This window comes from Hyperolius riggenbachi, chromosome 2 (assembly GCF_040937935.1).
Source record: "Hyperolius riggenbachi isolate aHypRig1 chromosome 2, aHypRig1.pri, whole genome shotgun sequence".
NCBI lineage: Eukaryota > Metazoa > Chordata > Amphibia > Anura > Hyperoliidae > Hyperolius > Hyperolius riggenbachi.
The window spans coordinates 411884916-411898795 of NC_090647.1; the positions used below are offsets into that span (position 1 = coordinate 411884916).

General features: G+C 46.3%; 1 protein-coding gene across 2 annotated transcripts in view; it reads right to left on the reverse strand.

The window, feature by feature from the left end:
* The window catches only part of DDX3X (DEAD-box helicase 3 X-linked), a 63094-nt gene extending 49650 nt beyond the window's left edge, over positions 1 to 13444 (reverse strand). The window contains exon 1 of one of the 2 annotated variants that reach the window (XM_068269851.1): positions 13141 to 13444. In XM_068269851.1, coding sequence (XP_068125952.1) covers positions 13141 to 13185 — 45 coding nt within the window. In that variant the 5' untranslated portion in view covers positions 13186 to 13444. The remainder of the gene's footprint in view (positions 1 to 13140) is intronic. The other variant, XM_068269852.1, reaches the window with a different exon arrangement.
* Between the last annotated feature and the right edge of the window lie 436 nt (positions 13445 to 13880).

The window sequence follows — 13880 nt, forward strand, 5'->3', positions numbered from 1 at the left end:
AGGCCCAGTATGGTCTATGCCTGCACAGTATGCTCCTTGTGACATCAGCGGGAGCGAGGACACTGCAACGCAGGCGCAGTGGTTTTCAGACTTTAAAGTCTGAAATTCCAGAGGTGAACAAGAGGCGGGGCCGGAGCATCGGTGACTGGCTGCGCAGGCACAGGATGTCTGCACGGGACCATTCGAAGCCCCAGGTAAGTTCAACTCATTTTCCCCCCGAGGCTGCTACAGTATCCCTTAATCCTCTGGAGGACCAAGATCGCCCCTGCAGTGTTTTATATATAAATATTTATGTTATTTTTTTTTATTAAATTTGTGTATTTAATATATTTTCCCCCCTCTGTCCCTCCCACCCCCCAGGCAGCCAATAACGACGATCGGCTGTCATAGGCTACAGCCTATGAGAGCCGATTGCTTTATTGTCCCCCAGGGGGACAGCAGTGTCACACTGCTGTCCCCAGTACAGCGCTGCTGCAGATCGCAGCACTGTACAATACAATTAAGCGGCAGTTTCGCCGTTAGTCTCCCGAGCGGCTCCGTTCACCAAGCAGGATCTCCTGCAAATGCAAGCCCTAGGACTTTACGCCACTTGGCGTTTGGCGGTCTTGGAGCTGCCGCGGCCATGCCCATCGGCGTGACGCAGTCGGCAAGTGGTTAAGCATCCCAACACAGGAATAAAGTAAGGGTCCTCTGCAGATCCTCTCTGTATTTGAAAAATCTTTCAGCTGATCTCATCTGATGTGAGAAAGTGTGTGGGCAGGGCTGAAAACCGTTAATCATTCCTCTGAATAATGACAGGGAAGTGGCACCTATCTACATGATACAGTCCTGGTAACCACGCAGACTATTGCAGCAGGGACCTGATACACAAGGCATTTCATTTGGAGATTAATGGTGTGGGCTTTTGGGGGGCAACAAGCACTTTCCTACGAGAGCTGGATGGCGCACCCCCCAGTCTGTGTGCCTCCATGTTGCTTCTCCTTGCACTACAGCTCATAATGGCCATGGCTGTCAATGCACAGCGGGAGAGAGACAGGGCTGTGGAGTCAGACGCCAACTCCAGTTACCCAAAATTGCGGTGGTTTCATAGACTGAGGAGTCAGAGTCGGATGATTTTTGTATCAAATCCAAAGCCCTGGTAAATATTAGACTAAGGGGTCTGAGCCATTTTGAATACCTGAGTCGTAGGGTTCATAAATTCAGGAGTTGGATGATTTTTGTACAGACTCCACATCCCTGGGGAGCTGTAGTCCGTGTAATTACATCCCCTGGTTGGGGCATGTACCACAGTACATGTAGTCCAACTTACAAACAACCCACCAATACGAACGGCATGGATTCTGTGTTTACATGGGAACAAGTCGAAAAATAGATTTTAAAAAAATTCAAAGAAAAAAAATGGCTTTTAAACTTGTCTAAGTAGGTGCAGAGGGCAGAGGTGACAGAGGGGGACACTGTAGGCACAGAGGAAGTACAGCGGACAGAGATGGCACAATGTTCCAACTGAACAGATTCAGGTTAACGAACGAACCTACAATCCCCATTAGGCCTGAACGATTTTAGGAAAATATTGAATTGAGTGATTTCTGTCTGAAATTGCGATTTCGATTCAATTCACGATTTCCTTCAAATCAAACTTTGTTCCCCCCCTTTCTCCCTGTCTCTTTGTGCCCCCTTTGCCTCTTTATGCCTCCTCGGTCTCTCTCTTGCCCCCTTTGTGTCTGTTCTCACGGTTTCTCTCTGTGCCCCCTATGTGTCTCTTTGTGCCCGCTCTGTGCCTCCTTTTTCCCAAAAGCTGCACCAGTTCTGGACATAGCTTCCAGCACGAGTCCAGAGATGCCCATCTATCCACTTCACCTCCTGCAGGCTCTAATGCTCGGAATACTTCCTGTATGTCATGTGACATACAGGAACCTGGAGTTTTGCCAAGCACAAGAGCCGGCAGACGGCGATAGAGGACGGACAGCGTTGGACTCGTGCAGAAGGTATGTCCAACGCTGCGGGACGCACGCGCTGGGACTTTGGGGAAGTTTGAAGCCACTACTTCAAACTTCCCTATGTGGAAATGATGTGGTCGCGATAATTGCCGCTTTGTCGATTCTGAATTTGTGATCTTGGTGATCACGATTTCGGTTTAAATTCGATTTATCTTTCAGGCCTAGTCCCCATCTCGTTTGTTAACCGGGTACTACCTGTAACTGAAAACTCTCCTGGCATGCATTGTGGCATCCGGGGTCACTCACCGCAGCCAGCTTGAGCAGCTTCATCTGTGGCTCAAAGGGAAACGGGGCAAAAAGCCAAAAAGGGAAAAAAAATAAAGGGAAGGCTGAGTCCTAATGAGCATTCCCGTTCCTCTCGTAGTTCCTGCATTCCAGCACTGGACCCAGTCTCAAATCTCCTGCCACAGGAGTGTCATAAATTTTCAGGGAGCCCAAGTGCTCCTGAAGACTGGCAGCTCGTAACTGCACATGCGGGAGCGCACAAGACCATGTACTCCTACATCCGCAGTTTGGAGAAGCCCGTCTTCGGAAGTGTTTGGGCTCCAAAAGACTTCCAAAGCCTCGGGACAGGCAGATAAGTCTCCAACCAATTGGTCGGAGACTGCTAATGGGGGAGCCAGTGGTGGAATGTGAAGGCTCATTAGGATCCAGAGCCTTCCCTCAGGCGAGTTTTTTTTTTTAGGCTTCAGACTCAATTTAACTTGGGATATAGACTAGGCGCTTCATGCTCTAGTTGATTAGGCAATGTCTAATGAAACTGCCACAATGAAAAGTTGGGTAGCAAAATGGTTGCCCCTAATTATTCGTGTGTAATGTGATTGCAACCACAAGTCAACCTAAAAAATTAAATAGTCAGATTTAAAAAAAAAAAAAAAAAATCTTTTAAATCCAACAGTCCAGGTATTGTCTCATTTGTTATACAATGTCATTGTATTTTTTGTATGTATTGCATTTTCTTTTTGGGGTTTGCAGGCTGTGATCTTAAAAGATATCCATAGAAACTGTCTAGGGAAAAAAACAAACATTTAGATTCATTAACCTCCTGGGACACAGTCGCAGACTGCTGGGAGCGAGGACATAGCAGCAGAATGCTTCTGACATGCGCAGGCACTGGCTATTGCAGACCTCGGCTTCCAGGTCAGGCTGCTGACCCAGAGACTTCTGCATGCTCTTGGAGTAAAACCAGAAGGGAAAAAAGGACAAACCATGAGTTTTAAGGCAGCCAACTGATGCCCTTTAAAGAGAGTCTGAAGCAAGAATAGATCTCGCTTCAGACCTCATATATAGCAGGGGCACGTGTGCCCCTGCTAAAACGCTGCTATCCCGCGGCTTAACGGGGGTCCCTGTCCCCCCAAACCCCCTCCGTAAAGCGGGGGAGCGCTTCCGCATTGGGGCAGGGCTGACCGCCGCAGCCCTGCCCCACGCGTGTCTGTCAGCGCGTATCTACGCCTCTCCCCCGCCCCTCTCAGTCTTCCTTCACTGAGAGGGGCGGGGGAGAGGCGGCGATGCGCGTCTGATAGACGCGACTGTAGGCAGGGCTGCAGCCGTTAGCCCTGCCTCCAGGAAGAGATTTTCTACGACCAACTTTCCGACCATCTTTTGCGGGGGGTGGGTTGGGGGTGAAGGGACCCCAGTTTAGCCGTGGGATAGCGGCGTTTTAGCAGGGGCACACGTGCCCCTGCTATATATGAGAGCTGAAGAGAGATTTAGTCTCGCTTCAGTGTCTCTTTAAAGGAAACCAGAGCTGAGCTAAAATAAAAGTTTTATGCATACCTGGGGCATCCTCCAGCCCCAGGTGTGTATTAAAACTTATTTGAGCTCAGCTCTGGTACATTAAGATGATCACAGCCCGCAATAACAGAAAATGCATGACAGTTTAAGAAATGTTGCCAAATACTCCACATTACACATGAAGTAAACAAGTTCCTGCAACACATTGTACATAAGAATTTAACCAGTTCAGCATTCAGTCATTTTTCACCTTATGCATACAAGCAATTTTCACCTCCCATTCATTCGCCACCAATTATCACAATCTATATCTTTTTTACGCCACCAATTAAGCTTTCTTAGGTTGGTACATATGGCACAGAATTTTTTTCTAAATGAATTTTAATAGGAATATAAAGAAAAATATCTAAAAAAAAAAAATTCTCAATTTTCAGCCAGTATAGCTTTAAAATAAATGCTACCATCATTAAAACCCACGTATTTTATTTGCCCATTTGTCCCCGGTTATTACACCATTTAAATTATGTCCCCATCACAATGTATGACACCAATATCTTATTTGGAAATAAAGATGCACTTTTCTCAGTTCTGCTTCCATCACAATTTACAAGCTTATAATTTTGAAAAATATACCCTCTTGACATGCATATTAAAAGAGTTAGGTAACTAACTTTGTAATTGTAATTTTTTTTAAATAATTTTATTTGGGTATTTGAGTGTGGGAGGTAAACCGTTAATTTGAAATGTAATGGTTTGAAAGTTCATAAAAAAAAAAAAAAAAAGTGTATGTACATGTAGTTTTACTCTTTGGCAACAAGATTGACTCATTCTATATTTTTTCTTACAGGGAGTGAAGGGAGGACATGAAACTTTCTTTAAAAAGATGGCGGCTTCTAATAGAGGCACTCATTAATTGATCTCAGGGCTAACATGTGGCGACGCGGGAGCACTCGTGATCTGCCACGGGAGCGCGCAGCAGCCTTGTGGACAGAGCAGATATATCCAAAAGGCTTAAGTAGTTAAACATCCTAATTTATGTCTTTATTGTATGAAAAGCTGGGTCCTAGACAATGTTTACAACATTGCCCATTGAATTTTCCTTTGAGCATTAAAATCCTGACACTTCTATTTAACCTAGTTGAGCCATCAAGTCTTTCCTACCAGTCTAACTGATCATTTACACAAATTTTCATTGACAAAAAATGACAATGTGGAATGTGATTGAATCTTATGCAAATCTATAGCATATCTTCCAGGAATCAAGTAGGAAACCAGGTGTGTAAAGTCTGGTACACCATGCAATTTCCCATCAGATAGATGGGTCGAATAGATAATTTATGACAGGTCTGATCTGATTTCCAATCAATTTGTATAGAAGTGATCAGAAAATCAATCGGAAATCCTATAGGATTTGTCAGAAATTATCCATCAACCCATTTATCTGATGGGAAACTGCATGGTGTGTACCAGGCATAAGACCTGCATTAGATAAGTTAACAGAATAGGCTCCTTGCATGCTATGTACAATTCAACGTGATTCCATGCAACTGCAACCAAAAACTTGCAAAGTACACACCAGGGCTGTGGAGTCTGTACAAAAATCATCAGAATAAGTTTATGAAACCGACTCCAGGTACTCAAAAATTGCTCTGACTCCACATCCCTGGTAAACACACGTTAAAATGAACTGTAGCCAGTGTGTTATTCCGACACCCTGCCACATCACAAACGATGCGTCAGCCCCATAGGAATATCACTGTCAAATATCTATAGTTGCAGGGTGGTAGGCCAGGTAAATGATACCAGGAAAATAGAAATACAAATTACGGCCGTGAAATCAAGCATGTGTACAGGTGCTTCCCAAGATCTCGCTTCAGACCTCATAGCAGGGGCATGTGTGTCCCTGCTAAACCGCCGCTAAACGGGGGTCCCTTCACCCCCAAATCCTCCTCCGTGCAGCGCATCCCCTCTTCCGCATAGAGACAGGGCTAACCGCCACAGCCCTGCCCCACGCGCGTCTGTCAGCGCGCATCTCCGCCTCTCCCCCGCCCCTCAGTCTTCCTTCACTGAGAGGGGCGGGGAGAGGCGGCGATGCACCGCTGCTAGACGCGACTGGAGGCAGGGCTGCAGCCGTAAGCCCTGCCTCCAGGAAGAAATAAATCACGACCAAGTTTGCGACCAAGGTATGCGGGGGTGGGTTTGGGGGTGAAGGGACCCCCGTTTAGCTGCGGGATAGCGGCGGTTTAGCAGGGGCACACATGCCCCTGCTAACTATGAGCTCTGAAGCGAGATTTATTCTCGCTTCAGAGTCCCTTTAATATTACATACTTAACTTTCAGCAGCTCACCAATTTCTTCTAAAGGTGGCCACTAGCGATAATATTTTGTTAGAACTGACATTTCAGTTGCTGTTTAACTGAAAGGACGTCTGATGTGCGAAGTAATGTCCATGTTTCCTTATGGCACATGAGGGCAAAGTTACAGTAACAGTTTGCTGACCCAGAAGCTGTTACAGGGTTATTGCCATTTTTAAAATGGAGGATGCAGAATTCCATCGATCACAGTGGACAAATAGGGCATGGGAGAGGAAAAAGATTGACAAGCAGACTACACAGGAAGCAAGTATGACGGTTATTTTGACAATTTTCAATTCAGGTTTGCTTTTAAAGCAACTGGTCTGAGTGCATTAAGTGATAAAGATGCTAATCCTGCATTCAAAATGTTCTATTATAATTTGGATTTATCACATACTTGAGGAGCACTGGCCCTTTAGTAGTCAGTGCCAAACAGTTGCATGCTGCGGGTTCTTTTTATCTATAATATATTCCTCCTCTTCCATTTCCCTGCCTAGCTGCTTATCTGAAACACGATCCCCCTACCCGCGTTTACAAGCTAGGCTAAGGTGACTCAGCGATTGGTGGAGAAAAGAAAAAGTAAAGGGCAGAAACTACATCAGGATTTAGCCTAAACCGTGTGCAAAAGACATGGCCCCCACCAGGAACAGAAATCTCTTAATTTACTATATTAAATTCAATTCACTGAAATCAAATTGTGGTCAGTACAATATGTAAGTAGATCAAGTATTTATCTACATATATGTTTTTTCAGCTGGCATAGTATGGCTAATCCTATTGCTTTTAAGCAAACCTAACGCAAGTGAACGCACTTCGTTTGATACTCTGCAAAACAATGGCAAGTCGAATTGAATCTTAATCGGACAAGTCAGATTTAATCGGATCGTAAATAGAATCGTAATTGAAATCAAATGCAGGAAACCGCGCGCGTTTTTCACAGCAGCTGATGTAATTGATAGAGAAAACTGCCAAAATGTGCAGAATCATGATGCAGAATGTCAGTTTTTTTCTGCGTGAGAACACAGTAAGTGTGCATTAGCACATTGATTAACATGAGTTCTCAGTTTTTCTGTGCAGAAACCGCGTACGAAAACAGTCAAGTGTGTTCCCTGCCTGAATGTGGCTGCACAGGTCTAGAGCTGTCCACCCCGCGTCCTCACTCCCAGCGGTCTTGTGATGTCATGCGGGCTGGCTCACATGACTACTAGCAGGGCATGTGAGGCCACGTCCCCTCAGCAGAGACCAGACTGGGCATTACATTGTATTACTATATACTGAAATGGCAATGCAAGTAAAAATAATCCATATTAAAATGGAATTTGATGGCAAATGTTTTAGATTGTAAAAAAAAATATAGCGTGGCAAGAGAAATATAGTTTTAATACGGATTACTTACATTGCCATTACAGTATATAGTATTGTATATAGTATTTTAAAATGTGAGGGTTGAGGAGCCGGCTGCAAGGAAATAAAAATAAAGTCAAAATGAGGGCGTGGACGGCGTCCTAGGAGGATTGTAATGTGAAACAGGTACTTCACTTTTTTCCATACTTTGCATCGCAAGTCCTTTAAGTGACTTTTCTCACCTTCAAGTTTGCTTTAAGGGTTCAAATCATACACGGGGATTTATAAAGGTAGGCGTGTGCACATTTTTCCTGTTCCATTAGGACAAATTTTCTCATGAATGATTTGGATGATATTGGGTAACCACAGTAATCCACCAGTGAACAGAAGCTTGTAAACTTTAACCTGAGGCCCCCTCCCCCGAGTTTAACTTACCTGGGGCTTCTACCAGCCACCTGCAGCCGTCCTGTGCCTGCGCTATGATTCCACAATGCTCCAGTCACCCACAGTGCCTCTCTTTTAGCCAGCTGAGTGACTGGATGAGCAGCACTAGACACCCTCAATCGTGCTCCCTTTACCGGGAGCCTTCTGCACAATATTTGTATCTACTGTGTGTGGACTGTGGCCGCACATCCAGCTGAAAGATTATGTGGGTTACAGGAGCATTGAAGAATCACCAGTTCTCTTTAGGTTCCCTTTAAAGTGAACCTAAACCAAACTGAAGAAAAAGTTTCACTAACCTGGGGCTTCTACCAGCTCTCTACAGCCACCCTGTGCCCATGCCGTCACAACAATCTTCTGGTCCCCCAATGAGTCAGTCATTTTTCAGCAACTAGCCAGTAGATTGCCACTGCACGGCCGTCAACAGGAGCATTCTGCGCAGGCATAGTACAAGATTTTCCCCTACTGCACAGGAAACTGCTGGCGCCGCGAGTGTGATTGAATGAAGTGCGCAACCGGGTCTAGCAAGGTGCAGTGGCCATCGACTGGCCAGTCACTGAAAAACGAAAAACTTGGCTGTGGCAGGGGACCAGAGGATCGTTGAGTGATGGCTCAGGCACAGGGTAGCTGAAAGGGGCTGGTAGAAGTCCCAGGTAAGTGAAACTTCCGTTCAGTTTAACTACTCTAAGACCACGCCAATGGGCGTGGCCGCGGCAGCAGCCCCTGGACCGCCTAACGCCAATTGGCGTCAGGTCCTGGAGCCGGCTACTGAAGGAAATCGCGTGCATCTCCTTCTCGTGGGGCAGAGCTCCGCCCCGGCTATTGCCGCTCGGGAGACTATCCATTTACACAGTGCAGCGTTGCAATCAGCAGCAACGCTGCACTGGGGACAAGAGAGATCGGCTCTCATAGGCAGAAGCCTATGACAGCCGATCACCTGATTGGCCGGCTGGGGGTAAGGAGGGTTTTTTCTACAGAAAAAAAAAACAAAAAAAACCCACAAAGTAAAAATTAAAAAAGAGCAAATATTGATTAAAAAAAATGGGGGGCGCGGGCGATCAGACCCCACCAACAGAGAGCTCTGTTGGTGGGGGAAAAGGGGGAGGGAATCACTTGTGTGCTGTGTTGTGCGACCCTGCAGCTTGGCCTTAAAGCTGCAGTGGCCATTTTAGTAATAATTAGCCTGGACTTTAGGGGGGGGGGGGGGGGGGGGGTTACCACTGTGGTCCTCAAGTGGTTAAGTTTCCTTTAAAGAGGATCTGTAATGTCAAAAGATCCCCTGGGGGGTACTCACCTCGGGTGGGGGAAGCCTCCGGATCCTAATGAGGCTTCCCACGCCGTCCTCCGTCCCTCAGGGGTCTCGCTGCAGCCCTCCGAGAAAGATGACGTCAATATTTACCTTCCTGGCTCCTGTGCAGGCGCTCTGACGGCTGTCGGCTCCGAAGTAGGTGGAAATACCCGATCGCCGTCGGGTCTGATCTACTGCGCAGGCGCAAGTTTCCGGTGCCTGCGCAGTAGAGCGGACCCGACTGAGATCGGGTATTGCCGTGTAGTTCGGAGCCGAGAGCAGCCACAGTGACCCCGCTGGAGCCTGCAAAGGTAAATATTGAACTGACAGTCGGGTCTGTCGCCGGCTGTTCGGAGGGCTGCAGCAAGACCCCCGTGGGACAGAGGACGGCGTGGGGAGCCTCATTAGGATCCGGAGGCTTCCCCCACCCGAGGTGAGTACCCCCCAGGGGATCTTTTTGATGTTACAGTGTCTCTTTAAAGGTGCACAAAGAAGGTCACCCACAAATCAGGACTCAATTCTTCAGGTGACCATTTGGGACAGAGTGCTGTACAGAGGTGTTGAGAAGCTGTAAAGGTGGGACAATTGGCATAGCGAGGAACTTTCAGCAAAAGATATAGAAAGGACAATGGAGCAAAGACTTCAGATGTCTGGGACTACCTGTATTCAACATCCTGTTTTAATGAAAATTAAAATTTTACATGTTTTTTTCTCTCTATAATTTTAGACTAAGGGCCAGTTCATGCTTGAGCGCATTTAGATAGCGCATCTGCATGCAACACTGTCCACTCCTGCAACGATAACTTCTGCATTGTCGATCACCTGTCCCATCTCCGCCGTTCGGTCCATCTATTCAGCTCGGAGTCCAGCAGAAGCGTGAGGCTCTCCATAAGCTGCAGCAGGGAGAATTTTCATAGGTCCAACATGAACGGATGAGAATTATCTTGCTGAGGATTTCCATTGGTCTTTTTCATGCTAATACCAGTTTAGAAGGGACAGAGCAGTGGTGATGGGAGTATTACCTCACGGCGGTGATTGAAACAGGTGACAGGGATGTGGAGATTAGCCTAGTGAGAATGAAAGTGTACATTCTCATAGGCATTCATTAGACATTTTCCCATACGGTCAAACGTGCTAAGTGTATTTGAGGCAGGATGCATAAAGTGCATTGAAATTATAGTTATATTTGTTACCTTACAAGGGCAGGCCTTTTTGTCTTGGAATTTGCTATACATTTGGTTTATCCTGTTACATTTGTCACTAATTACTATGTCTACCAACTCTGTACCCCAATGTATTTACCCCAGGTTTCTTACGCTAAAGCGCCAAGGAAAATGTTGGCGCTTTATAAAGCAACAACTACATATGGTAAGGATGTCTAGCCATTCCTCCCAAAGCTCCTAGCTGTACAAGTCAGCTGCAAATCATATTGTTCATTTTGAAGAAGTATCGAAAGCAATTATTTTTTTCTGAAATAGAGTTCATTTTCTGCAAGGAGTGTAGCTTACACACCAGAACCCAACTCAAAGGAATCTGGTAAGGCCTAGGGCCAGTTCACAGAACAGATGGAAACTAAGTGCATCCACTAGGAAGATGTGTTCCATCCGTTTTGCATCCACTTGCAACCAATTCCCCGTCTGTTTAACTGCTCCTGCATCGATCATGTCCATATTGCCGCTCACCTGTCTCACGACCACCGCTTGGTCCATCCATATCCAGCCCGTAGGCCAGCAGGAGCATGAGGCTCTCCATAGGCTGTATTAGGTCAAATTCTCCCTGGCAAGAGAATTTTCATTGGTCTTTTACAGCCCAATGGAGATACCCATGCTTCTGCCGGCCATCAGGCCATATAGAAGGGACCTCCTACACAGCTTCGGCGATGGGACACAGGTTTTACGTCACGGCAGCGATCTAAACTGGCGTAGCGGACACTGCAACTAGCTTAGGGAGAACCAAGTGTCCGTTCTCATAGGCTTTCATTGCACACATTTTACCGTCCAATATGTGCCAAGTTTGCCTAAACTACTAAAAGTGGCCATTTACTGTCAAACGGCCACCAGCTTAAAATCTGATAGAGCCCCTACACATTTTACATAAAAAGCAATCAGCTGAGGGTCCAGATGTTAAAAAAAAAAAACTAACAGCTACCACCACACATCCAACATTGCCCATTCCAGGATGTCTGCTCTATCCCTGAAATAGATTTTGCTAAAAAAATGATTGGTTGTTAGCATTGCAGCACTGATCTCTGCCAGACCGATCATTATGATTGGATTAACCAGATATTGATGGCACAAGCAATGTATGGCAACTTCATACAATGCTATGTCAAGCAGACCAATCCCTACCCAAATCAGTATTCTCAGATCAGGCCAAAAGCACTTATCAAGTAACAAGATTTACCACTATATACAATAAGATGGTAGTGTAGCCGCTAACTCATCGGGCCTTCTGCACATGCGCAGCTAGCGGATACAACACAAGGTGCCACCAGAGAGCAGGTCACAGGACTAAGGCCTGGGTCCAGCAGTCAGCGAAGATGGCTTCCATGGTTTCTCTGGACCAAGACGCCACCAGGCAACAGTGAAGCAAGGAAGATGGCAGCCAGTGTCTCTAGACTGAGTATCCCCCAGACAACAAAGAAAGGCAGGAGTTTGCTGAGCAAGGCATGGTCTCACAAAAGGCCAGTGGTTTACGTACTAGTGCCTATTATAATGGGCCTTCCAGAGTATACTTTAAATACATGGAGGGCTAAGCCTCATTCAACCTGTACATGGCCACATTATGACTTCTGAACAGCATCACAAAAAGCATAGGTGGTTACCCTAAAGTTAGTTTTACTTTTGGGTGAATTTTATTTCTCTACAGGAAACAGAGCATGGGCAGCACGGTGGCGTAGTGGTTAGCGCTCTCGCCTTGCAAGCGCTTTGTCCCCGGTTCAAATCCCAGCCAGGTCAACATCTGCAAGGAATTTGTATGTTCTCCCAGTGTCTGCGTGGGTTTCCTCCGGACACTCCAGTTTCCTCCCACATTCCAAAAACATACAGATAGGTTAATTGGCTTCCCACTAAATTGGCCCTATTCTATGATACATACACTACACGGTACATATATAGACATATGACTATGGTAGGGATTAGATTGTGAGCCCCTCTGAGGGACAGTAAGTGACAAGACAATATACTCTGTACAGCGCTGCGAAATATGTCAGCGCTATATAAATACTTAAATAAATGTTGAAATGCCATCACTAGTTAATCAGATCTGATCAGCTTCCCCTGAACCTGTACATGAGACAGCTAAAAGTCAAATTTTAGATCTTAGATTTTAAGATACAGTATATGGGCATTTGAATCCATGGACGACCAGGCCAGATACTATAGACTACAAGCACTGTGCACAAAGCACATCTGGCCTTCAATTGCTAGATAATGTGGCAATCAACAGCACAAAACCGAATCTCATACACAATTTAGCACACCAGCAGAAGTACGGCGAGTGGATCTCATGAGACGGAACAATCAGCGTGTGCTCACGGAAAAGAGACGAGTCGGCCAAAGTAGAAAGCCGGTTGCGTGTCTTCCTCCTCCCCTTTCCGCTCACAAAGGCCGCCATTGTGAGGATGAGCTGGGTTAGCGCGGCCTACACTGAATACCTCAGTAGCGCGTCAGAGACACAGTTTGCCACAATTTCACTAGGAGGAAACGGCATCTTTACACACACTACGGGATCTATCTCCAATTGGCCCAGCTACCGCCTCCGGCACCGATGACGCACCAGAATCACCGCGAACATAGGAAGAATCCGGCGACATACCGGCTCCAAGAACTACAACGTGGCATACGGCCCAATACAGTCTTGTCGACAGCATGTAAACCATCTAGCTAAACCCATTACATAACTGCGCACACACAAAGGCGCATCACTAGACTAGGCCTCTATTGTCTACCCCGCCAACCCATCACCACTTCCCCGACACTTACCTGCTGGTCTAGACCGTGAGCATTTTCGACGGCCACATGACTCATAACTAAACGATAAGGCCGGGATCCCTCGAGCAGGAAAATGGTCGGTGTTTTCCGGTGGGAGGTATAAAGTGGATATTACTGTTACAGTGATCTATTACTTTCTGTTTACACGTGATTATTCTCACATCTACTAAAAAAAAAACCTTAAGAGTTGTTTTATCGGTTTGTTTGCCGCTTTTCTAAGTCAAACTACGCCTAATTGCGATGCGAACAGTGCGAGAGCTACTCCCAACTGACCGCCAGGGCGATTCGGGCAGGCCAAATAAATAGAGATGACGTTACGTGACGAAAACACGCAGTGTCGACGCAGAGGGTGGGCGGGACGAAACTAACGCTCGTGCGTGAGAAAGAAGATCCTGTTGTACGAACTGCTCTTGTCTCTGGGCAGCCTGCTGTGACAAGCGCCTATGAGCTGCAAGCTACATCTGTGTGGTGGAATCGCGAGAGCTGTGCGTACTCCGGTCTCGAAAGCCAGCGGGAGTGCTCTTATGACGAGTCTACGCAAAGCTGGAAAATACTTTGAGATTTTGTACGTATGACGTCATTAGAGTCGGAGGCGGTCATTCCACTTATTTGGTGCGGATGTTTTGTAGTTCAGATTATGTAATGCAGCGCACGCCATTTTACCTCAGATACCCGGAGTAGGCAAATTACGGTTTATAGTGGGTCAAAAACGCATTTCATACGTTTTATCT